The 26,064-nt window shown below is 38.9% G+C and overlaps 1 protein-coding gene, 1 long non-coding RNA gene and 5 other non-coding genes across 10 annotated transcripts in view; all 7 read right to left on the bottom strand.

The window, feature by feature from the left end:
• Nucleotides 1-13,699: 13,699 nt before the first annotated feature.
• Nucleotides 13,700-16,226, bottom strand: LOC111569159 (uncharacterized). Its single transcript, XR_002746186.3, has 7 exons — nucleotides 16,038-16,226; nucleotides 15,146-15,245; nucleotides 14,857-14,943; nucleotides 14,578-14,653; nucleotides 14,288-14,374; nucleotides 14,039-14,097; nucleotides 13,700-13,853 (listed from the first exon to the last, which is right to left on the bottom strand). It is a non-coding gene; the product is annotated as an uncharacterized LOC111569159 (long non-coding RNA).
• Nucleotides 13,921-14,000, bottom strand: LOC111569160 (small nucleolar RNA SNORD60). Its single transcript, XR_002746187.1, has one exon. It is a non-coding gene; the product is annotated as a small nucleolar RNA SNORD60 (small nucleolar RNA).
• On the bottom strand, nucleotides 14,167-14,255 carry LOC111569164 (small nucleolar RNA SNORD60). Its single transcript, XR_002746191.2, has one exon. It is a non-coding gene; the product is annotated as a small nucleolar RNA SNORD60 (small nucleolar RNA).
• Nucleotides 14,454-14,542, bottom strand: LOC111569163 (small nucleolar RNA SNORD60). Its single transcript, XR_002746190.1, has one exon. It is a non-coding gene; the product is annotated as a small nucleolar RNA SNORD60 (small nucleolar RNA).
• LOC111569161 (small nucleolar RNA SNORD60) lies at nucleotides 14,735-14,822 on the bottom strand. The gene has a single exon (XR_002746188.1). It is a non-coding gene; the product is annotated as a small nucleolar RNA SNORD60 (small nucleolar RNA).
• On the bottom strand, nucleotides 15,026-15,114 carry LOC111569162 (small nucleolar RNA SNORD60). The gene has a single exon (XR_002746189.1). It is a non-coding gene; the product is annotated as a small nucleolar RNA SNORD60 (small nucleolar RNA).
• A 1,131-nt stretch (nucleotides 16,227-17,357) lies between the features above and the next one.
• The window catches only part of LOC111569158 (caskin-1-like), a 60,850-nt gene continuing 52,143 nt past the window's right edge, over nucleotides 17,358-26,064 (bottom strand). For all 4 annotated transcript variants that reach the window (XM_035948603.2, XM_035948604.2, XM_035948602.2 and 1 more), the window contains 2 exons: nucleotides 22,305-22,920; nucleotides 17,358-19,243 (listed from right to left, as the gene is read on the bottom strand). In XM_035948603.2, coding sequence (XP_035804496.2) covers nucleotides 19,147-19,243; nucleotides 22,305-22,920 — 713 coding nt within the window. In that variant the 3' untranslated portion in view covers nucleotides 17,358-19,146. The remainder of the gene's footprint in view (nucleotides 19,244-22,304; nucleotides 22,921-26,064) is intronic.

Below are 26,064 nucleotides of genomic sequence, written 5' to 3'. Positions count from 1 at the left end.
TTCATTTCAGACTAGAAAACGCTTGAAGACCTTTATCTGTTTTTGCTCTTTTTGATCGTTTTATTGTCTCTTCTGTTTAATTTGATCTTCTAAAGTTTAACTGGTGTCTTTTCAAATGTTTTGTCTTTAGTTTCATTCTTCTTAAATATTTAGAAAATAATAAACGGTGAGAAAAGAGCAAAACTAATGTCTGATTTCCAAATGTTTTGTCTTTTTTAATGTTTAATTGTTGTTTTTTCAAGTGTTTTATCGGCTTGTTTGAAAAATTTCCTTTTCTTTCCCAATGTTTAATTTTTTGATTAAGTCTTTGAGGTTTTTCTTTTTAAATGTTTTACCACCTTTGAAGTTTAATTTTCTTTTTAAATGCTTCATTGTATTTTCTGTTTAATTCCTATTTAAAGTTTTATTGTCTTTAAGATTTAATTTTCTTATTAAACATTTAATTTTTTAATTAAATATTTTGTCTTTTTAAAGGTTTAATAATCTAATTAAATGTTTTGTATTAATATTCTTATTTAATTGTATTTTTTAAATGTTTAATTGTCTAAAATATTTCATCTTTAATATTTAATATTTGATTAAATAATTTTGTTTAATTTCATAATTACATGTTTTGTATCTTCTGTTTAATTATCTAATTAAATATTTTGTCTGTTTAATATAATTTAATTGTATTTAATGTTTAATTTGCTTTTTAAAAGTTTTATTGTATTAAATATTTTTTTTGATGTAATTGCTTTTTTTAAACGTAGTTTATTTCTTTGATTTTTTTTCTGTCAAGATTTTAACCCTGACCTTAAAAATGAAACAAACCCTTAAATCACAATGAAAATACTTCTGTTGTCACAATCATGAGTTAGTCAATTATTCAGTTTATCAATTCAGCTTTATTTGTTTAGCAACTTTCACACAGATGACAAAACTAAACAAGCAAAGAGAAAAAACTATGCTAAAACTATGATTAAAACTTTTTAACATCATAATAAAATATGTTGTGTCCAGGGGATGGAGGGAGTTTATTGAAGTCTTCTTGGGCTCACATGGTTAATCATTTAAAATATAAACTTGATATTCAGTCTAAGGAAACTGCAGAGAGACAGAAGAACCAACAATATCTCCTCTTTTCTCCTTTAATGGGTCGACTCTTCTTGTGCTTTCAGACCAAAGAACTACAGACTCTTCACAACCTGCTCAAACTCTTGGTACAGGACCTCACCACACGGGTCAAGAAAGTTTCCATCTCATTTCTACTCTGAAGCTCACCTTCTCCTGCTCAAACTGCTGACAAATGTTTCTGCTGCACTAAAGTCTGGTCTCCAGAACTTCCTAAAAACTCTCAAAGTCTCTTCTGCTGCAGGTTGCTATGTAGAACTGTTGCAGAAAACCTCACTAAACCACATGGAGGAGCCTCAAGATAGTCGTCCAAATGAAACCATACAAAAACCAAACGAGCACAACCCAAACGCTAAAGTCTCCTGCAGCCTACCAGAGAACCTCTGAGAACAGAGAATCAGGACAGGAACTCTTACCTTCTGGACAACCAACGCTGGTTCACAAACAAGAACACAGAATGTGTCTGACCAAAAACCTCTAAAGACTCACTACAGCCAAGATAAAGACACAACTCAGGTGCACCAAATCCACTAATCACTGCACACATTAGCACCATGTGCTAACTGTGGCTAAAGAACCACATTTACCAAGACAACTATCCAGTACAAAACCCTAAAACACACCAAGAAACACATTAAAGACGATTTTACTGCTGGAAGCTGCAAGCCAGTGCCTAAAGAACAAACTAAACTAATGGAGCCAAACCCGGTTCACTGGTGAACAGAAGCAGAGGAAATGTTTGTCTGCAGCTAAATAAAGCAGGAAGACACTGAGCTGCTCAGGTGTTCCTGATAACACCAAGCAGCCACCTGGACAGCCAATAGGAACACAGCTTACTGGAAGTCCAGAGGGCTGGGTTAGTGAAGGAAATTTAATTTAAAGTTGAAGCAGAAAGTTAACAAAGAAAGTTGAAAACCACCTTCTGATACCTGAAATCTCTGAGTTTTCACACAAAGAACGCCTGAACATGTCAAACTGGTTCCATAGTAGAACCATCATTGTAAAAATGTCATAGTATGGTGTGTTGCTCAAAAAACATCACGACCCGGCTGTCTAGGGTTGCCGAGGAGCAACACAAAAACAGGACAAACGCTGGCTTCCAGGGGGTTAGGAGGATATTTATTTGAAAGAGTAAGTTTACAACAACACAACATGTGAGCAGAAAAATCACAAAGTCTGTCTTTAGTTCAGCTGAAAATATTAGTTTTTGTCTTTTTTATTGACCAAACTGATCAGGAAGTAGATGAAGAATAACTAAAGCTCTCATATAGAAGTCCAACTTATTTTGGATCTTTGTGGAGAGTTTAATCTTAGAGTTTGTACAGCTGTTGAGTTTTTAGAGTCACATGGATTGTTTTGACATTTAATAACTGAGTCCTGAAATAAAATTACAGATGTGGATTTCTGTCATTTAGTCTGGACTAAACAAATAACAGCAGCATAAGTCTCAAACGTCATTATGAGGAGTCTGGATTGAGGTTTCTCACTTGATAATGATCAAAACATGAAATTTAGGTTGATTTAAAGGAATATTTTACCTTAAATCTTTGAATGTTGACCTAAAAGGTTGGTTTCAGGAAGTATTCCACCTACAAGGTCCTCAAACATCCACCTTAAAGGAACATTCCACCAAAAATCCTTGGACATGCACCTAAAATGTTGGTTTAACTGAGTATTCCATCTAAAATCCTCAAAGAGACCTGAGGGGCTGGTTAAAAGGAATATTCCACCTAAAACCCCAAATATAGACCCGAAAGGGTGGTTTAGAAAAAATCCTTCAATGTAGACCAAAAAAGTTAGTATGGAGGAATATTCCACCTGAAATGTAGACCTGAGAAGTTGGTTTGGAAGAATATACCATCCTAAACATCCTTAAATGTAGACTAAAAGAGGTTTGGAAGAAAATTCCACCTAAAATACTCCAATGTAGACCTAAAAAGTTCATTTAATGGTATATTCCACCTAAAATTCACTACTGTAGACCTTGGAGGTTGGTCTGATGGTATATTCCACCCAACATCCTTTAACATAAACTTAAAAAGTTCGTTCAAAGGAATATTCCACCTAAAATCCTTCAATGTAGACCAACAAATCTTGGTGTAAAGGAGTATTCCACCTTAAATATAGACCTAAAGGATGGTTTGGAGTAATATTCTACTCTAAAATCTTCCAATGTAGACCAAGGTTGATCTGATGGTATATTGTACTCAACATCCTGAAACATTTACCTAAAAGGTTGGTTTAATGGTATATTCCCAGAAGAACCCTTGAACATCGGGCTTATTGGTATATTCCACCCAAAGTACTTGTACATATACCAAGAAGTCAGTTTAAAGGAAATGTAGACCTAAAAGGATTGTTTAAAGGAATATTTAAACGATTATTTTCATTATTTAATAATCTGTCATCAGTCAGAACCCTGGCAAACTTATTTTCATCAGTTTTTTAGTGGAAGTCACAAATAAAGGAGCTCTTGGTTTTTACCAGCGTTACTGACTCAAAAGCTGCTGTTTCAACACAGACATGTTCACATGCATCCACAAACCTCTCAGCACTCAAACACCCACAGACAGGAGGCCAGCTGGGCCGAGGCTCAGCGGCGTCCTCAGACCCACGAGTCGGGGAGTCAGTGAACTTGTTGGTCCGGTTTGAAGGCCTCTGTGTGGTCCAGTAGAAGTCCACGTAGTCGGTGTTGCCTTTGAACCGCAGCGACTGGCCACCATCAGGTGGACCGGCTCGTCCTCGTAGGGCTCCTCCTGTAGCCTTGAGGGAACCACAGGAACATTCAGTAGCTGTTGGAGTTCTTCCTGTCAGGCTCGTGGTAGAACGGCTCTGAAGAATCTTGTACTTGTCTTATCTGGAACAATCTAACAGCCTAAACTGTTAACAGCGGTGTAAAGAATTCAATTCAATTCAATTCAATTCAATTCAATTCAATTCAATTTTATTTATATAGCACCAATTACAGTCAAATTGTCTCGAGACGCTTTACAGAACCCATATGCCTGACCACCAGAGCAAGCCAAAAGGCGACAGTGGCAAGGAAAACACCCTTTTAACAGGGAAAAAAACCTCAAGCAGAACCCGGCTCTAATGTGGGGGGACCCATCTGACTGCTGGCCGGGCAGGTTGAGAGGGACAGAAGAGGTAGAGAGGTAGAGATAGAGGGATGGAGGTAGAGGGGAAGAGGTAGAGGGATAGAGATGGAGGGGTAGAGGTAGAGATAGAGGGATACAGATAGAGGGATAGAGGTAGAGGGGTAGAGATAGAGGTGTAGAGGTAGAGATAGAGGGGTAGAGATAGAGAGGTGGGGGGTGGGACACAAGGACCATAAAACACAGCCACACATCTGAAGCATCCAGCATCCAGCTCTGGGACCAGGGACACTCGGAGAAAGGACACAGAAAGAAACAGAGTGAATGTAATGCAATATTGGTATATATAGTAAATACATAGGTAGTTAGAGAAGGGCTCAGTGCATCAAGAGAGGTTCCCCAGCAGCCTAGGCCTATAGCAGCAGAACTAGGGGCAGAACTAAAGGACGTCGAGAGGGGAAGTCAGTTGTGCAAATGAAAACACCAGCTCACCCCGTCAGGGTCCCCCAGTCAGCCCTAACTATAAGCTTTGTCAAAAAGGAAGGTTTTAAGCCTGGTCTTAAAAATAGAGAGGGTGTCCGCCTCCCGAACCCAAACTGGGAGCTGGTTCCACAGGAGAGGCACCTGATAACTGAAGGCTCTGCCTCCCATTCTACTTTTAGAGATTCTAGGAACAACAAGTAAGCCTGCAGTCTGAGAGCGAAGAGTTCTGCTAGGATAATATGGTACTATCAGGTCTTTAAGATATGATGGAGATTGGTTGTTACGAGCTTTATATGTCAGAAGAAGGATTTTGAATTCTATTCTAGATTTAACAGGAAGCCAATGAAGAGAAACCAATATAGGAGAAATATGATCTCTCTTGCTAACTCCCGTCAGTACTCTGGCTGCAGCATTTTGGATCAGCTGTAGATGTTTCAGAGAGCTATTGGGACAACCTGATAATAAGGAATTACAGTAGTCAAGCCTAGAAGTAACAAATGCATGGACTAGTTTTTCTGCATCACTCTGAGACAGGATGTTCCTGATTTTCACAATATTTCTCAGGTGGAAAAAGGAAGTCCTACAGATTTGTTTTATGTGCGAGTTAAAGGACATGTCCTGGTCAAAGATAACACCGAGGTTCCTCACAGTAGTACTGGAGGCCAATGAAATGCCATCCAGAGTAACTATATGCTTTGAAAGCAATTGTCTAAGATGTTTGGGGCCAAATGCAATGACTTCAGTCTTGTCTGAATTTAGTAGTAAGAAATTATAGGTCATCCAGGTCTTTATGTCCTTAAGACAATCTTGCAGTCTAGCTAGCTGATTAGTTTCATTTGGCTTCATAGATAGATACAATTGAGTGTCGTCAGCATAACAATGGAAATTAATACAGTGCTTCCTAATAATATTGCCTAAGGGAAGCATGTATAATGTGAACAGTATTGGTCCTAAGACAGAACCCTGAGGAACTCCATGATTAACCCTAGTATGCTCAGAAGAGTCATTGTTGACATGCACAAACTGGAACCTGTCTGATAAGTAGGATTTAAACCAGTCCAGTGCTGTCCCTTTAATGCCAATAGAATGTTCTAGTCGCTGTAATAAAAGTTTGTGGTCAATTGTATCGAATGCTGCACTAAGGTCCAATAAAATAAGTATAGAGACCAGTCCATTATCTGACGCTATGAGAAGGTCATTAGTAACTTTCACCAGAGCTGTTTCTGTGCTATGATGCACTCTGAAGCCTGACTGAAACTCTTCAAACAAGCTATTCCTTTGTAAATGTTCACATAATTGATTTGCAACTGTTCTTTCCAGAATTTTGGAGAGAAATGGGAGGTTGGAAATTGTTCTATAGTTGGCTAAAACATCTGGATCTAGAGTGGGCTTTTTAAGTAAAGGTTTGATTACAGCAACCTTAAAAGCCTGTGGTACATAGCCTGTTACTAGAGAGAGATTAATCAGATCTAACATTGAGGAATTAATTAAAGGTAAAGCCTCCTTGAACAGTCTAGTTGGGATAGGATCTAAAAGACATGTTGATGGTTTGGATGTAGAAACTATTGAAATTATTTCAGAGAGATGTATGGGGGTGAAAAATTCTAAATAACCATCAGGTCTTACAGCCAATTCTAAAGTATCTGTACTCGATGATACATCTGTGACATTTGCAGGAAGGGCCAGATTAATTTTTTCTCTAATCGTAATAATTTTATTTGTAAAGAAGCTCATGAAGTTGTTACTGCTCAAAGCTAAAGGAATACAAGGTTCAACAGAGCTCTGACTCTTTGTCAGCCTGGCTACAGTGCTGAAGAGAAACCTGGGGTTGTTCTTGTTTTCCTCTATTAAAGATGAATAATATGTTGTCCTGGCATTACGAAGAGCTTTTTTATAACTTACTAGACTATTTTTCCAAGCTACATAAACTTCCTCTAAATTAGTGGAGTACCACTTCCTTTCCAGCTTTCGGGACGCCTGCTTTAAAGTCCGCAGCTGGGAATTATACCAAGGAGCAGGTCCTCTCTGAGATAGAACTTTCTTTTTTACAGGTGCAACACTATCAAGTGTTGTACGCAGTGAGGCTGCAGCATTATTAACAATATAACCCACTTCTGTGGGGGTAAAATTATAATATTTCCCTTCCATTATATCAGTAAGTGGTGCTGGACTAAATAGAGAGGGTATTATTTCCTTAAACTTAGTCATCAAATTGTGAGACAGACATCTACTGTAATGATATTTATTCTTAACTCCTATACAATCTATTGTAAATTGAAATGTTATCATAAAATGGTCAGAAAGAAGAGGGTTCTGGGGAAATACTGTTAACTGTTTGATTTCTATGCCATAAGTCAGAACGAGGTCAAGGGTATGATTAAAACTATGAGTTGGTTTATTTACATGTTGAGAAAACCCAATTGAGTCAAATATTGAATTAAAAGCAGTCGTAAGGCTGTCACTGTCCACGTCAACATGAATGTTGAAGTCACCCACAATAATGACTTTATCTGAGCTGAGCACTAAATCAGATAAAAAGTCTGAGAATTGAGCTAAAAACTCAGAGTAAGGAGCAGGAGGACGGTATACAACAACAAATAAAACTGGTTTCTGAGCTTTTAAATCTGGATGAGAGAGACTGAGAGTGAGATTTTCAAATGAACTGTAACTAGGTTTAGGTCTCTGGTTCATTTTTAAGCTAGAGTGGTAAATTGCTGCCACTCCTCCTCCTCAGCCTGTGATTCGAGGAACATGACAGTTAGTATGACTAGGAGGAGTTGATTCATTTAGACTAACATATTCTTCCTGCTGCAACCAGGTTTCAGTCAAACAGAACAAATCAATCTGGTTATCAGTTATCAAATCATTTACTAACAGAGATTTAGACGAGAGAGATCTAATATTTAACAGACCACATTTAATTGTCCTGTTTCTTCGCTCAGTTGAAATAGTGGTATTAATTTTAATTAGATTTTTATGGTTACTATGTCTTTTGTTTATTTTTGAATTGTCAGAACTGGTCAGATCAGGCAGGGGTCCAGAGAAAACTACGGAGTCCGACATGGTTTTGGCAAAGTTACACACCGATGCCACACTAATTTTGGTGACCTCCGATTGGCGTAACCGAGTGTCATTACCGCCGACATCAATAACAATCTTACTGTATTTACGATTATCTTTAGCCAGCAGTTTCAAATTTGCTTCTATGTTACCCGCTCTGGCTGATGGGAGGCATTTTACTACGGTCGCTGGTGTCGCTAGCTTCACATTTCTGACTATGGAGCTGCCAATGATCAGAGTTGGTTTCTCAGCGGGTGTGTCATTGAGTGGGGAATAACGATTAGAAATGTGAAGCGGTTTGTGGTGTGCCGGGACAGCGGGCTTGAGCTTAGGACTACGTTTCCTACGAACTGTCACCCAGCTACCCTGACTTCCCGGCAGCTCGGGAGCTGCTTAGGGGACGGCTAGCAGAAGCTACACTAGCAGCTATATTATTGCGGTCCGCACCGGCTAAGGGAGCCTGGCTAACAGCTAGCGGGGTGTTTTCCATGGTGCGGAGCCGCGCTTCCAATTCAGAGAGCCTCGCCTCCAAAGCTACAAACAGACTGCATTTATTACAGGTATCATTATCACTAAAGGAGGCAGAGGAGTAACTAAACATGTGACACACTGAGCAGGAAAGAGAAGGAGAGGAAGAGGGAGAAGCCATGCTAACTGCTAAGTGCTAGGCTAGCGGACAGAGATAACAGATTAACTTAGAATTAAGCACTGAGAGGGTGCGTGAAGAAAACAACTGTATGTTACGATTCAAATATTACCGCTACACAGATTTAATGAATATCAAATTAGATGGAGTGGATAAGCTACAACAGTCACAGAACACAACACAGCACTACAACAGGAAGTGACGCAATACGCTCACCGTTACGTCAGACGTCAGCAGGGAAATCCTCAAAGGCACAGACACACAGGCATAGATTAGGACTCAAACTTCCTGGCTCATCTTGGAAGAGTAGGTGCATCATTGACAAGGATGCAGCAACTCAGTTTTATTGAGTTTCATTATTTTCATGAAAATTTACACTTTTACTGTTTCTTTATAGACAACCTACTGTGACCCAATGCACACTTATTATTCACCCTACTTGTGTTTGTATCTAAATAAATAATAATTATCTGCTTGTATCCCTGCTTTCATGCTATTAGCATTTATATGTCAATTGTGTATATGTCTAAGTATTTTAAATTATTTTTGTCATGCTTAATGATTCAGTTCAATGTACCTGTTTCTTGTAAATGGCAATAAACTCTATTCTGTTCTAGTCTATCTCCATGTATATAACAGCCTATGGCTGTAGAGATAGATAGATAAATATAAATTATTATTTGATTACCTTTACTATTAAATCTTTTGATCTAAAAACATATTTTCTATATATGTATATTTTTCATCTTTCTCTTTTTTTGTTGATATAGCTATATATCTAATTATTTACAACGTAAATTTTACATTTATGTATGTAATGACTGAATGTAGAAAGACTTTCCATTTTTTTAATCAAATGTTCTGTATTAATAGCACATGTTTTGACATTGACAATAAAGTAAACCACATGAAAATCGGTTGCGAAAAGAGCAAATTATGATTTATTTTCAATGTACATACACTGCTTTTAATGGGAACGTTGCCCCCTCCAAGATGGCCGCCACGTAGGCACATAGCTTAGCCGGCTGCTACAGCGCGCTAGCGTATCTAGTCTTCTATATACAGACCCTTTCCAAAAAATTAGAATACCATGAAAAAGTTTATTTATTTCCATAATTCCATTCAAAAAGTAAAACTTTCAGTGATTATAGATTCAGGGCCCACAATTTAATTGATTTCAAGTATTTATTTATTTTTACATAATTTGGGCTTCCAGCTCATAAAACCCATGAAAATAGGAATTCAAAAAATTAGAATACTGTGAAGAAATCACCGTTTACTTCTCAGTTTTTGCAGAAAAAAAGAAAGAAATTAGGATCACATCAAATCAATCAAAATATGGTACTTTCACAACGATATGTCAATCTTCAATACTTGGTTGGGAATCCCTTTGCCTTAATCACTGCCTCGATGTGCCCTGGCATTGAGGCAATCAGCCTGTGGCATTGCCTGGGAGTTATGGAAGCCCAGATTTTCTTGATGCTTGCTGTCAGCTCTTCTTTGTTTTTGGGTCTGGTGCCCCTCATTTTCCTCTTGATAATACCCCATAGATTCTCAATGGGGTTTAGGTCTGGCAAGTTGGCTGGCCAGTCAAGCACTGTGATGGCATGGGCATCAAACCAGGTTTTGGTGCTTCCAGCAGTATAGGCAGGGGCCAGGTCCTGCTGGAAGATGAAATCTGCATCGCCATACAGATCCTCAGCAGAAGGAATCATGAAGTCCTCTAAAACATTCTGGCAGACTGTTGCGGTGACCTTGGATTTAAGAAAGCAGAGTTTACCAGCACCTGCACCGGACATTGCACCCCAAATCATGACTGACTGGATATTTCACACTTGACCTCAAGCAGCTTGGGTTCTGTTCCTCACCCGTCTTCCTCCAAACCCTTGGACCTCGATTCCCGAATGAAAGGCACACTTTACTTTCATCGGAAAAGAGAACCTTGGAGCACTGGCCAACAGTCCAGTCCTTCTTCTCCTTGGCCCAGTTGAGATGCTTCCTACGTTGGCTCAGGCTCAGAAGTGGCTTGACCCGAGGAACCCAACAGTTGTAGCCCATCTCCCGGATGCGTCTGAATGTGGTGGTTTTTGAAGCTGTGACTCCTGCCTCATTCCACTCTCTCTGGATCTCTGCCAGATTCTTGAATCTTCTCTGTTTGATAATCCGCTGAAGCCCACAGTCATCTCTTTTGCTGGTGCATCTTCTCCTGCCACATTTTGCCCTTCCACTAGACTTTCCATTGATATGCTTGGACACAGCACTCTGTGAACAGCCAGCCTCCTTAACTATGAACTTTTGTGGCTTTCCCATCCTATGGAGGGTATCAATGATGGTTTTCTGGCCAGTTGTCAAGTCTGCAGTCTTTCCCATATTGAACCAAACGGAACAAAACGGAAAAGACAATGATAAAAAGGACAAATAAAAGGAAAAAAAAGCAAAAAGGGAAAAGCAAAGACAAAATTTTCCTTTTTATTTATTTCTCTTTATGTTTCCAAATTTATTTCTCTTTATATTTCCACATTATTTATTTATTTCTCTTTATATTTCCACATTTATTTATTTATTTATTTATATTTTATTGTGACACTCCTGTGACTCCATATAGAGCCGAGGATGCACCTGTATGGAAATGTGGACCCGCACCGAGGCTCGGCGGAGGCACGAAATCACGCAAATCTCCACAGGGAAAGCAGCAGGAGGAGAGTTAATTTCCTATTCAGATGAGCGCACAGGAGGTTTTGGTTCCTGGGAGGCAACCAGGGACAGGAGAGATTTTAAAGGAGCAGGAGTCAGTAGAAGAACTCTCCCAGAAGAAACTGCAGATTTAATAAGATATTTATGCTTTGGAGCCTCGTTTTCGTTCAACATGTGAGGAAGTCTAGTTTTGTTTGCTGTTTGGAAACCCAATTTAAAGTCACAATATGTGCTTAAAATGCAAATAAAAAGATAAAAACTAATGTGGAAACTACTATATTGCCCTTCCACTAGACTTTCCATTGATATGCTTGGACACAGCACACTGTGAACAGCCAGCCTCCTTAGCTATGAACTTTTGTGGCTTACCCATCCTATGGAGGGTATCAATGATGGTCTTCTGGCCAGTTGTCAAATCTGCAGTTTTCCCCATATTGAACCAAACTGAGACAATTGAACAAAACTGAAACAATTTAACGACACCTGGGCAAACCTGTGCAGGTGCTCTGAATTTAGTAGATGATTAGTGTGTGACACTCAGTTTAAAACATTCATGCCCTGCAAAATTTGGGCTGATTTCTTCACAGTATTCTAATTTTTTGAATTCCCGTTTTTGTTGGTTTTATGAGCTGGAAGCCCAAATTATGTAAAAATAAACAAATAAATACTTGAAATTGTTTGAATTGTGGGCCCTGAATCTATAATCTTTGAAATTTTAGCTTTTTGAATGGAATCATGGAAATAAATAAACCGCCATTTTTCAAATTTTTTGGAAAGGGTCTGTATATCTATGAGTACAACTACCCACCCTGGACAGAAAACCCCACCCAGAGCCATTTGATTGACAGCTCAGTCCACCAATTAAAAGCAAAGGCTTTTGTCTTTGCTTTTACTTGGTGGACTGAGGAATGACAAAATGAAAAAGCAAATGCAAAACGGAAAAGACAATGATAAAATGGAAAAAAAAGGAAAAAAGCGAAAAGGGAAAAGCAAAGACAAAATTTTCCTTTTTATTTATTTCTCTTTATATTTCCACATTTATTTATTTATCTATTTCTCTTTATATTTCCACATTTATTTCCTTATTTATTTATTTATATTTTATTGTGGCACTCCTGTGACTCCATATGGAGCCGAGGACGCACCTGTATGGAAATGTGGACGCAAATGAGGATGCACTCCACAGGGAAAGCAGCAGGAGGAGAGTTAATTTCCTATTCAGATGAGCGCACAGGAGGTTTTGGTTCCTGGGAGGCAACCAGGGACAGGAGAGATTTTAAAGGAGCAGGAGTCAGTAGAAGAACTCTCCCAGAAGAAACTGCAGATTTAACAAGATATTTATGCTTTGGAGCCTCGTTTTTGTTCAATATGTGAGGAAGTCTAGTTTTGTTTGCTGTTTGGAAACCCAATTTAAAGTCACAATATGTGCTTAAAATGCAAATAAAAGGATAAAAACTAATGTGGAAACTACTAAATACTTTATAACAAGTGATAAGTTTAATATCAGGACTCTAGTATCTATTAGGATAATTTATTTTTAATGTAAATGTCATTGTGATGCACCAGTTTACAACTTGTAGCTAATTTACATCTACAGTCCCTCTCCAAGTCCAAACAACACAATAACAGGCAGTACATATACTGTAGCAACAAAATGCTGAACAACCTGCTTTCAAACCCAATTTAAAGTCACAATCTGCGATAAAAATGCAATGAAAAGGACGAAAAAACATGCATGGAAGATACTGAATACTTTATAACAAGTGATAAGCTCAATGGCACGACTCTATTATCTATTACAACCATTTATTTTTAATGTAAATGTCATTGTAGTTTACAGATTCTGACTAATTTGCATCGACAGGTCAGAACAGCACAGTAACAGACACACAATAGCAATAAAATGCTGAACAACCTGCTTCCAAACTCACAATCTGTGATAAAAAAAAATAAAAAATCCAGGTGGCGACTTTTTTTTGGACAGGCAGTGTGCATTAAAAAAAGAAAACAAAATGGCGTTGCGACTTCTACAAAGTCTCAACTTCCTTCTACACCCACATCTCTCCACTGGCTGCAGTCTTAGCACACCAGCTCACCTCTGACTCAAACACTGTAAAACCCTTTACAAGCCATAAATACTCCAGTCGGAGACAGATTCTGAAGACAAGTAATATAGAAGAGCACCTCAAAGTCTGAATATCTGAGAATCTTTACGTACGCTGCAGTTTCAAGGTGGAAATGCTCAGTCATGACAATGACTGCATGTTTTTTTTTTTTAATGTCTTCCAGCATAGAAATACCATGTTAACAAGGCAAGTCTGAATCTCTGAGAATTTTGTCAATACGCTGCAGTTTGAAGGTGGAAATGCTCGACCATGACACTGACTACATGTTTTTCTTCAAGCATGAAAAACTGGCATGTTGGAATGCTGGTAAAAAATAACAACTAATTATTGGATTGTCTATAAATCTGCTTGGAACAAGTAGATTTTTGTCCAAATACACCATTAAATCACCACCTTTAAGTGTTTAATACAATTTTGTGAATATTCCCCCCAAAACCACATAAAAATAATTTACAGTAGAATTACAACACCAAACATGAGCATTCAAGAATTAGTTACTGTTTATTCAGCAAATCCAACATGACAAAATAAATGACGGGTCCCATCAACTGGAAGTGGCCTCACTCTGGTTTGTTCTGTCAGCTCGAAGGCAGCAGAAATATATCAAAAAAAATAAATAAAAATGTGTTGAGACACCTGAAAGAGACAAATGCAGATTAGTCTGGAGCAAAATGTGTGACGAAAAAAAAAAACCCATCCAGGTTTGCCTCAGATAAACGTTAGAATCAGGAGCTGGAAGCTTTCATACGAGGTGTCAGAAATATTAGTTTGTCATCACAGACAGCTCTGGACATACGAAGCATACACTCAAACAAACGTACCGTTACAGAAACCCGATCATCAGCAGGACGGCTGTCGTCTTTGTAGAGTTGAAAATGAACTTGGAAAAGAAGAAAATGCAGTCACAATGTGCAAAAAGAAGCAGCCATCATCATGTAAATAACATCTACAGCCTCAGAATATAGTTAGAATCAGGAGCTGCAGGTCAGCTCTCATAGTAGGTGTCAGAAAAGTTTATTTAGTTTGTCGTCACCGGCTGAAAATGTTCAAGTACCAACATTCAGACTCACCTGCTCTCAAACCCAGCTGGTCAATGAAAAACTTCATCTGAAACCACAAATCTTCATCCAGTTCGTTCAAATATTCTACATTGCTCCCTGTAACATGGATAGTTTTAAATAAATGTTACATAACTGAAGATTTTGAAGTGAAAAAAACATTAATATTCTCATGACAGAGCCTCAGAATAAAGTTAGAATCAGGAGCTGCAGGTCAGCTCTCATAGTAGGTGTCAGAAAAGTTTATTTAATTTGTCGTCACCGGCTAACTATGTTCAAAGCATCAACATGTAGAGACTCACCTGCAGCTGGTTAGACCCAAATAAAACAGCAAATCTTCATCCAGCTGGTTCAAATGTTCAGTCTCTTCATCGTTACCTGTAAAGTGAACAGTGGAAGAAAAAAAAACTGAAAAAAATGACAAGCTTGCAGTGAAGAAAGCATAATATTCTTATAATAGAGCCTCAGAATAAAGTTAGAATCAGGAGCTGCAGGTCAGCTCTCATAGTAGGTGTCAGAAAAGTTTATTAATTTGTCATCACAGGCTGAAAATGTTCAAGTACCAACATGTAGAGACTCACCTGCTCTTAAGACCACCTAGTCAATGAACACCTTCATCTGAAACAGCAAATCTTCATCCAGATGGCACAAATTTTTGACATTGCTCCCTGTAACGTGGACAGTTTTAAATAAAAGTTAGAAAACTGTGGTGATCTTGCAGTGAAAAAACGCATTAATATTCTCATAACAGAGCCTCAGAATAAAGTTAGAATCAGGAGCTGAAGTTCAGCTCTCATAGTAGGTGTCAGAAAAGTTTATTCAGTTTGTCGTCATGGGCTGAAAGTGCTCCACGCCAACATACAGACTCACCAGCTGTCCCACTCTCGCTTTGATCTCAGGATTATCACATCGTCCTTGGACTGAATTCAGCCCGTTCATTCTTCTTTCTCTGCATCCAAATCAGCCTCAACTGTGAAGAGATTAGAGACAAACGTGATTTTTAACACAACAAAAAGGCGGTGCCCCTTTTATGATGCTAACTAAGATTTTAATGTTGATTTCTAGTTGAAAACTGGGTGATACTCAAAATACTTCTGTCTTTACAACCAGCTTAATTGTAATTACAACATCTATAATCATTTTGATGATTTGTTTAGATAAAAGGTTGAAAAAGATGCTATTGATGGAGTAAAGATAGTCCGATCTTATCGCAGCAGCTGGTGAAACATAAGAAACATCATATTTATTGATTATATAGACAGCTCAGTGACTGATTTTTCTGTTTTATGGACTAAAATGATTAAAATAGTTAACAGATTAGCTGCAGCCTCAACAAATAGCTAATTATTGGTTTATCATTTTCAGCTGTTTGGTTTTGCAGAAAATGAGGCCTGTGAATTTTGTCCTGTATTAGAAAGTACCTTTTTATGGCCCAATTTGAATAAGAAGAATGATCACGGGCACCTTTTTAAAGACGATTTGACAAATTGTGAACCCTATGATTAAAAACAATCTCACAAGAAGTATTTTAAAGGCAACAATGTAGGAGACTGAGGGTTTTGTAGTTTTCCAGCTTCACATATAAATATAGCAAGACATCTCACGTCACATTATCATCAATAATCATCTTATGATTATCAGAGTCGGTTTTTTAAAATCACAGTTATTCGGCCTACTTGATCACCACGTTAGTCTCAGCAGAACTTCCACGTGTTTCGCAACAGCGTGGAAAGTTAGCCGCGCATGCTCACATTATACTCACCGCCCGGTGTCACGTCTCAGCGGTTCTGCTTCTTGGAAACAGGTGAGCTTCTGCATTTTTCTTGCTGCCGTGTTGTATTCTTTGAAAAATAATAATCTGCTGAATGCCACAGAGGTCTGGTTCTCTCTTCATTCTGCCTGAAATGAACCTGAATCTCCAGGAGAGGCGATCAAATAGCGCTTCCGTCTGACGGTCCCTCCTCTTCCGGGATTAGCATGTTAGCCACAAAGCTAACTCCGTGCATTTTTTTTTTTTTTGTGTAGAGCAGAACAGTTGTGCCATCGTCTGCTCGTTTTATTTCTTTAACGGATCTCAGATATTGTATTGGGGCATAATATCCGAATAACTACTAATTTAACAAAGATTAAACAACGATTAGTTTGTTAGCACTAAAAGCCATCTCCCAAGAGTCTTAGAGGCACAAGCGCTGTCAAAGCATCATGGGAGCTGTAGTTTCGGGATGCTAAACGCTTCGCTGTTTCGAAGTAGTCAAACTGCCAAGTGACAGTAGTTACCAATTATACCCCTTTTTCACACGTTTTTAAAGTTATTAATATAGCGTTTGAACTGTTTTAATAGACATTTATCCGGATAAATATGATGGAAAGCTACGCTGCTCATAACAGCACTATTATTTAAGTTTATATTAGCAGGTAAACAAAGTATGGTTGGTGATGTGGTGTACATTTGCAAAAAGAACACTGGCTTGCTGCCTTTTTTGTAATTAAACATGACACAAAGAACCTCTGGAGGCATGCAGAGTATTTTACCAGTGATTTCTAATGTTTCTATATTTTTGCAGGGGTTAAACATATAGATGTTGTGATGACAGTTTATATTTTTTGCCCCCAAAGTACTTTATTTCTGCCACACAGACTTATGATTGAGACAAAATTGAGTAAGGTTGGATTTTGGGCAGTCAAAATGTACTTGTTTGCACTGTTGGAATTTAATTTAATACATTTACTCAAGGACTTCACTACTTTATCCATTTTGGGCTGTACTTCTACTCCACTGAATACTTTATCCATCGTTTATTAAATTGCTTTATTATGTTTTATCTCTGTATATTAGTCTAAATGTTGTTTCGAAGCTTTGTATTTGATTCCAGTAATAAATAAAATTTTGTTGTAATTTAATTACATTTTTGGGGGGGATTAAATGGTCTAAATTATTATATAATATACTATTACATAGTAATAGTATTTGGAATAAATCAGATCACTAAAGCTTTCTTCATAGAGGAAAACGGCACCAGAGAATTTGAAAAGAGTTGCTGACTTCGGTGTAATCAAAGTAAAGTAAAAAAAAAAACAGTCGTGAGGTTTAATTTATACATTTATTCTGATCACAGCTGTACAGGAATGCATCGTCACAGCAGAAACACAACCTAAACCCAACCATGGCACAACAGTCGGCACAACACATCCAGAACTCAACCATAAATGCACAGGCTCAACCAGCTCACCTCAATTCAATGTCTAGAATTATCATCATCATTATTATTATTATTATCATTCACATAGAACCATCTGTCTCTCAAATATATCTTTGTTTTCAAAGAGCATAAAAATACAAGTGGACTCTTTTCATTGGGATGAACACTGGTGGCTGATCTGGTCTGGCTTACATAGGAACTGGGGACCCGAGGATGAGCGAAGCCAACTTATTACAGCTTACAGGGTGGAGAGGGGTTGTTTCTGGGCTCGTACAAGGCTTTTCAATGACTACAGGAGGTTGCAGACAGGATAGGACTCGCAACTCAACCTAGAAGCTACTTTTGACGTCACAGACACACAAGGAGGGGGTTTGTAAGGAACCAGAAAAAAAACATTAAACATTATGGAGTAGATAACAAAAAAATCAATAACCGAATATATGAAGAACACTACGAAGGCACAGAGAGATGCAGAGTCAACGAAACGGACACGGGGAGGTTAAAAAATCGGGGAGACGAAATGGAAGGAGGGCAGATTAGAGGCAGTTTCACTAAACCAACACTAGAGGGAGCTCTAACAGCTCAAATACCCAGGTATATTATAAACTCTATGTATGTATGTATACTGGATGTACTATATAAAGCATTGAAATATAGGATTATCTTTTAAAAACACTGTTCACTGCAGCAGGACAAAGGGATATACCGCATGAGTGTGCTTGTATATAGGCGTGTGAATGTGTGCGAGTCAGTTAGTGTTTGTTGTGTGTGAGTTTGTTTTCCAAGCAAACCTCCATACGTGGAGCTAAACACCAACAAAGCAGAACACCAGCAAGAGTAAAACCAAATGTAATGTGCATTTGTGTGTGTGTGTGTTTGTGTGTTTGCGTCTCAGAATTCATGGACACACATCTACGTCATCTTTCCGATCATTAGAATAAATACTTTACGAGTGGGAGGACATTGACGTGAGCATCAGCAGGGACTACACACACCCGTAACAACAACAACGGCAACGATAACAGCAACGGCAACAACAACAACGTGAACGGTGGGGGACAACACACAGGAAGTCAGGAAGTCCAGCTAACCACGATCCTCCACTCACACAGAAGAGAAAGAGAGGCTACGATTCGAGTGGAAAAATGCATCCTTTCAACGTTGCAGGAGAGCGAGACAGACTCAGAAAAGGTCCTGTCTTTCCGTGAGCTTTTTAAAAATTCTCTCCGGTATCTCATCAGTGCGTATCTTGTTTATCTATCTAGCTATCTATCTGCCTGTGAGACAGTTAATGTGCTTATATTTCTTTCTTTCTTTCTTTTTTTTGCAAGCAATATGCTTATCTCTGTTTGTCTCCCTGTCTGACTGCATGTCTGTCATAGCCAGAGTCTGTAGAGATAAAAGGATGAGGAAAATGATTGTGCTTCTCGGTCCACATGGCCATCTGAGGCTGCAGAGGTTGGAGGTTGTGTGGAAGCGGCCTCCTCGCATCGGGAGGTGAACTAGAGCTACTGCACCCTCCTCAGTACTGTACAAGGCTACATGAGAAGCGCTCCGGACACTCGGTCTCCGAGCGTCAGCGTCGAGCCTTGGGAGAGTTTTCTTGACACACCTACACATGATGGGGGAAGAGGGAAAAGGCTGGTCTGGAAATGAGATGTGGGCGGGAGATCAGTCGAGCATCGCATCCAGTTGGTCTGCCAAGTCGTCAAACATGCTGCCGATGTCGTCCAAGATGGACACTGTTGCCTTCTTGCTGGAAACGGAGCTGGAAGTTGGAGAGCAGAATAAAGAAAAGAGTTTAGCTGATAATAAGGCAGAGATAGGACAGGAAATTCCTTATGTTACTGTAGCTCCCAAGAAATATAACAGTATAAAATCCACAGACAAATATAAGCAGAAAAATATTTCCTTAAAATATAAACATACATAGAAAAATATGAGCTAAAAATATAAATGCAAGTAGAAAAATATGTTATAAAACTATCAACACAAGTACTACAATATGAGTTAAAATATATACATATGTAGACAAATGTGTCTTAAAACTACAAAGTAGAAAAATGGATCCTAAAAATATAAACGTACGTAGAAAAATAGGTCCTAAAAATACAAACATAAGTAGAAAAATGTCTTAAAAATATAAGTAGAAAAATGTCCTTTGCCATCACAGTTCTTTTGAAAAAAACGAGGAGTGGAGCTGAGTGAGACGCTGCAGATGCCCATGTAACAACAACTTGTGCACAAAGTAGCCTCGCCCTAAAACGTACTCTACTTTCTTGTCTATTTTACATTAAATGGGACCATGGTTTACTAAATGAACATCTTTCTATACTAAAGGAGACTTGAAAGTAGTGATTGAGACCATGAATTCATCAGGAAAATGTTTAGCGACGTAACAACTCAAGTGGAAAGTCGGTTCATTTTCTCATAGACTTCCATACAAGGTGACCAGAGGTGTCACCCCCTGCTGGTTAAAGGAACTCTACATCACTAAGTTAATCTTTCATATGTGGAGGCTTTGTTATGTTCAGCAGCAAGTTGCTGTCTTTGTTGTCTTTACAAAGCTCTATAAAGAGAGTTTTCAGACTCCTTTCTCAATGTTGTCATTTCTTATATTATTATTTGTGACAGGCCATTTTCCTGCAAAAGAGCCATGAAATGTATTGTCATTCAGTTTTTATTGGTAGTGATGCAATCTGCTAATCTTATATTCCCAAAGTAGAAACATTCACAGCATGTAGTCGAGCAGAAGTTAATTATTAATTATTTGATCATCACTGTTTACTCGTCTTACACTGTTGTCAGGTCAGTGTAAACTAAAGCCTCACACTAAAAACATTACAGCGACACAACTACTGACAACCAGCTGCAGGAAGTGAAACATATTTGTTTGTGCCATAAAGAGAAACACCTGTTGCTCTTCTGTCATATTTCTGACGAAGTCACTGCTGTGGCATTAAAAACACACTGGCTGTTACCGTGGTAACCAAGGTTTTTTTTTTTTTTTGCTAAATCAAACAGAACTGAAACTTTATGGATTACAAACTCCAGTTCGCAGGAAGTCATAAATTTTCCAACCGTGTTTCTGTCTGTTTGTTCTGACGTTAAGGCTCTAAATACTACAGTACACACTGGCCTTAGAAACCGTTGTTATGGTAGCCATGCCAGCCAGAGGCTCAAATCAGAGCTGTGACCGATTTTAAAACCGTTTATCTCACAGTTGGGGACAAAACACTGTTTGACCCAGATTTCAAAAGTGATCAAAGTCATTTATAATGCTTAACAGGTTCTATGCAGTGTAAACTTCAGCTTTAAACTCAGAGATTTAATGTTTCGTGGGAGTTAAACTGACTTCGCTCCTCCTTCTCTCCAGTCTAAAAAACTATTTATTTGCTTGTGTTTATAGTCTGAGTCTTCTGAAGATGCGGTTGGTGATTAGAGCTCACTGAAACCAGCTGTAGTTCCCCAACGGATTTTTCAAACCACAAATTCTTGTTTTTACACTTCAGCTTTGAATGATTAAAGGTTTCATTTGGTGCTAACAAACTGTAAACTACAAACTAAAACAGTCCTGTTATACAAACTGGATACGTTTGTTTGATATAGAAGTGTCTCCTGGTAGTGAAAGGAATAGTTTGCCATTTTGGACTTTTGCTTTTATGACGTATAGATGTGTAGTCGCAACAACTACATGTGTTTGTGTCTAAGTTCAATTCAGTGCCGAAGAAATAAATCAAGCTAGAAAAAGAAATGCTATTTGTTACACAAACAACATATGTAATAAACTGCAGTGTTGCATTAAGATCCTGCTAACTGCATGCAAAATAATCAGTAAAAATGTCAAATTTACAAATGCAACTACATGTCAAATTACAGTAACATTTGATGCAGGTGAGTGTATGTTTTCAGGATAATGCACAGATTCAGGATAAAACCTGTTACTGACGAGCTTCGCAGGTGCTGAGTTTATTTTATTATCCCTTATTAATCCCACGATGGCAAATTCTGATTTTCACATATCTCCCCAATTGGGGGAGTCAGAGCCACGGTCCAGCGCCCCCTGGAGCAGGAAGGGTTAAGGGCCTTGCTCAAGGGCCCAACAGTGGCCACATCGGGGCTTGAACCTCTGACCTTCTGATCAGTAGTCCAGAGACTTAACCGTTGTGCCACCACTGCCCACTGATAGGTATATTATTGAAACTATAAACAGTTGACTGGCTGATAATTGTCCCTGTCTGTCATTAAAGTGAAGGATAAGCAAGAAGCGGCCTGACACTGAACTCAGAACTGAAGGCAGAAATGTGAAAGAAATTTGAAGACAAACGCATTTCCCATGAAATCGCTGGCCATGCAAGCTTTGATCCTAAACATCCTCTTTATAGGACTATTACCTCCATATCACCAAATAACTAAGTTGTCTTATTTTCCAGCCCTGTATCACCTAAAGAAAAATTAATTCATGCTTTAATCCCCTAATCATCAGCTTAGATGTGAATATGTAGTCCTGAGACGATACCAATGTACGTTCTGAATTAAAGGCTTTAGATTTACAGTGCTGTGAAAAAGTATTTGGTCATTTGGTAGATTGGTAGCTAAGGGGGCTATTATCTTTTCACATAGGGAAAGATGGGTTGCACAGTATCTTTCCTTCAATAGATGAAATCAACATTGAAAAACAGCATTTTGTGTTTTCGTGGGTTGTCTTTGTCTTACATTAAAATTAGTTTGATGATCTGAAACATTTAAGTGTGATAAATATGGAAAAATAGAAGATTTCTGTAGGGGGCCAATACTTTTTCACGGCCTTGTACTTCATGAATACTCACTCATTTTGAGTGTCCTCCTCTTTGATCTTGTGCTCTACAGCCTGCAGAGCTGCAGCCAGAGAGGCACTGGTCTCCTCCAGACGATGCTGAGCTCCTTCCTCCTGCTCGGCCTCCTCGGCTTCAGTCTCCCCCTCCTCTCTGGAGGGTTTCTTCTCCAGCTCCTTCATACTCCCGTCCTCTGCTCGCTTCCTCTCCTCTTCTTCCTCCTCTTTGTGCCTCTTGTGCTCCCTCTCTCGCCTCCTCTCCTCTTCCTCCCACCGCCTTTCCTCTTCCTCCTCCACCTCCCGTCCTCCCACCAGGTCGATGGAGAGGCCAGCGATGGACGAGCGTGGAGGTTTGACGGGGTGCGGTGAGGGGGTGGAGGGGCTCTGGGCTGGAGAAGGGGAGGTAAGGGGGAGTCCTGGAGAGAGAGAGGGGCCGGAGGGGGTGTCAGGGGCAGGAAGAGGGGCGGCAGGGAGTGGAGAGGAGGGTTTGGGTGCTGGGGTGGCGGCAGCTGGACTGGTAGCAGCAGGAGTCGGGCTCATGGTCGCTGAAGCTACGATTGCTTTGCCTGGTTTAGGTGCTGTTGGAGGCCCACGGGGCTTCGGTGATACAGGAGGAGGAACCCTCTTCGGCTCTGGTTAAAAAGAACCACAAAGAATCCTGTCAGTCTTCACATGACAATCAAATCAAATCAAAGAGAGCTATGATTATTATTCATTATTTGAGAACCCTATTGGAATGCAAGGAATCATTTTTTGTAGGAAAGCATCGCATTGAGGGCCTAAACATGCTCAAAAACTCATGAAAATTTGCACACACATCAGAAATGGCAAGAATTTTATATTTTATGGGACTTGTGCACATGTGTGCCAAAATGGCTCCATAGTGCCCCCTGCAACATTTGTAACATTTACTATGGCCAAGACGTTTCAAAAAAAAGCCTCTTGGAACCATACCCTAAACCCAACAGGAAGTCCACCATTTTGCTTTAACTGTGCCGCCCCTTTAAGAGATGAAGGTGACTGTTGACTGTGCTGTGCCTTTTTTGTCCACATGGGCTTGCCGTAGTTGGCTTGTCTTTCTACCAAAGGTCAGAAGCAGATGGTTGTCATTTGTTCATCGTTCATTTCCTGTGTTGAACCCTACAGAGCATATGTCTGTAAGTGAGACAGTTATATTTTAGTTTAACTTACCTGTGATTTGTTTGTGCAGGTTATAGTTTGTGTGATGAAGTTACAAACAGGAGCGATGTTAATATGCTAGCTGGTCTATAGCATTTTCCAGATTAAATTAGCATGATGCTAATCAGCGGTTTCTTACATCTCAGTTACTTACCTTGTTCCAGGGCATATTTGTTTTTATTTATATTGTACATAGTAATTATTGTCTTAATGTTGTTGAAGTGAAACATTCTGTAATCCTTTATTTTGTCGTTTTTGTATTTCAGTTTCACGCTGCTCCTGCAAGTAAACAACCTGAACGTACCTGCTGACTCCGGGGTGTTTATTTAAAGGACCTGTTTAACTATCTGTCAAGCTAGACAGCCTTTTAATTAACTGTAAGATTTTTTGTTATTTTTGCTCATTGTCAGGGGTTAAATTCTCACAGTGGTTAACTCCAAGAGACCTCAAATTTGGTCCGTATATACAACAGGACTTAATGATGAAAAGTTATCGAAATCTTCTGTAACCGTCAAAGGGCGTGGCCGTGGCGGCCCTCTGAATTTTGATGCTACGCCATGAAACAGGAAGTGCTGTCTAGCTATCCTGTACATGCTCCAATCTGCCTGAAACTTTAAATGTTTGATCAGAGTCTGGCCCCGATGACATCCATAAGCTGAAATGCACTCTCAGTCATAGTGCCACCTGGTGAACATGCGTGGGGATAGCTGAGCTGCAACAATGTGGTGACCCAATCAATGCTGCTTGCAGCTTTAATTAGTTTTTGAGTTCTTGTACCACTGCTAGTACAATGCAAAGCCTTCGACTTTTCTTTTTTTTTTTTATCACAACACTCAGACTTATTCATTTTGGCAACAATAATCATTTTACAATTTCACAGAAAGTCTGTATATTGCAATGTTGAACCATCACACATTTCTTTTAATGATATACTCGATTCTCCTCACACCATCGGTTTATGTAATGGCCATCTGTAATCAATGGTCTGACTTTGTTTTCTTCCACCACCCACTGTTTTCCCACACATGAGAAGGAAGAAGAGGTATGATCTATATGATGAGAGGTGTCATAATGTCTATGTGTTTTAGTTAGTTTAGCTTGTCGTAAGGATGTACTGTATATCCATCATCCATTAATCTGCCTGTGACTTTCTTTATTATTAAACATTAATATTTACACCATAAAAATATTTTAAGCTTTTAAAATAAAATTAAATTAAAATAAAAATTAAGAAAAAAAAAATAAGAAAATGTAATTATGCTTTCCACTATTCCTATCAAATAAAGCCCAAAACCAATGAAACCTCTGAAAAATTAACAAAAATTTCAACCCCCTATGTAAGGACATTTTGTGTCTTTGCCACTTTTGAGTGCGACAGTAAAAACAACACTGTGGCAGACAGATTTCTGCTGTCACACAATATTATCCCATCTCATTTGATCTGCCCGTTGTAAACCATGTCTGTGTAAAACCATGCGGGGTATCGGGTCAGTTTTGCTTTGGGGATTGTTTCTCTTTTAAACTAATCTCCTGTGAAGCTGGAGGAGCAGCAGCTACATGGCAGATTTTATTGTCAGAATAGACACTCTTAATGACAACATAACGCAGAAGCACAACAGCTAAACCAGTAAAACCAGTAAAAGACGTTTTTTGCACTTACATGAAAACCTGAGCCGCAACCAGTGTAAAAAGTTAGCCTGCTGATGTGAAAGTGCTAAAAGGCAACACAGATGTTTTAAAGCAGGGGTGTCAAATATATGGCCCATAGGCCAAAATCAGCCCACGAGAGGGTCCAACCCGGCCCATGGGATGACTTTGCAAAGCGTAAAAAAGATGCCAAGTTTCAGGAGCAAACTAAGCAGTGAGTAAGCCTACTTAATGTAAAATGCTACTTCAGATACCTTTGCACCCTGAAGAATATAGTTCTATGAAGATGAATACCTACCGTGGAAGTATTTAAAGATATTGAACATTGTGCAAAATAATGTCAGTCAGCAGCTTCGATAGGAAAGAGCTTGGTTTGGTGCAGCTCATGCACTGCCACAACTTTCATGTATTTTTTACGTATGAATTTTATACATTTGCAAGACGGGGATAACTTAACCTTCTTCCTAAACAGTTCCCACTTTAGTTTGCACAGTGTGGTGGTCAGAATTATTAGACAGATATGGAAATTAATGTAAATTTAAAATTATTTCTAGACTTTAACAAGTTGTTTTGATCATAAAGGAAAATACTACATTGTTCAGTTCCAGATACCTGTGACTAAATGTTTTGTGCCTTTTGAGATAAACTGTGATCTGTAAGTTGGGATGCATAAATGATCAACTGAGGCATAATGTTGTTGAAATTACACCTATTTTTCTTATTACTCCGCCAAGGAACGCGGTGAAGTTATGCGACGATTGGCGTTGGTTTGTCTGTCCGTCTGTTTGTCTGTCTGTTCACAGCATTACTCAAAAACGGACCAATGGACTTGGATGAAATTTTCAGGGAAGGTCAGAAATGACACAAGGACCAAGTGATTAGATTTTGGCAATGATGCCGCTTATAGTCTGGATCCACGCATTTGTTAAAGATTTCTGTATCATGGCAAG

This window comes from Amphiprion ocellaris, chromosome 4 (genome assembly GCF_022539595.1).
Source record: "Amphiprion ocellaris isolate individual 3 ecotype Okinawa chromosome 4, ASM2253959v1, whole genome shotgun sequence".
Classification (NCBI taxonomy): Eukaryota; Metazoa; Chordata; class Actinopteri; family Pomacentridae; genus Amphiprion; species Amphiprion ocellaris.
This window is presented reverse-complemented; position numbering and strand designations above follow the sequence as displayed.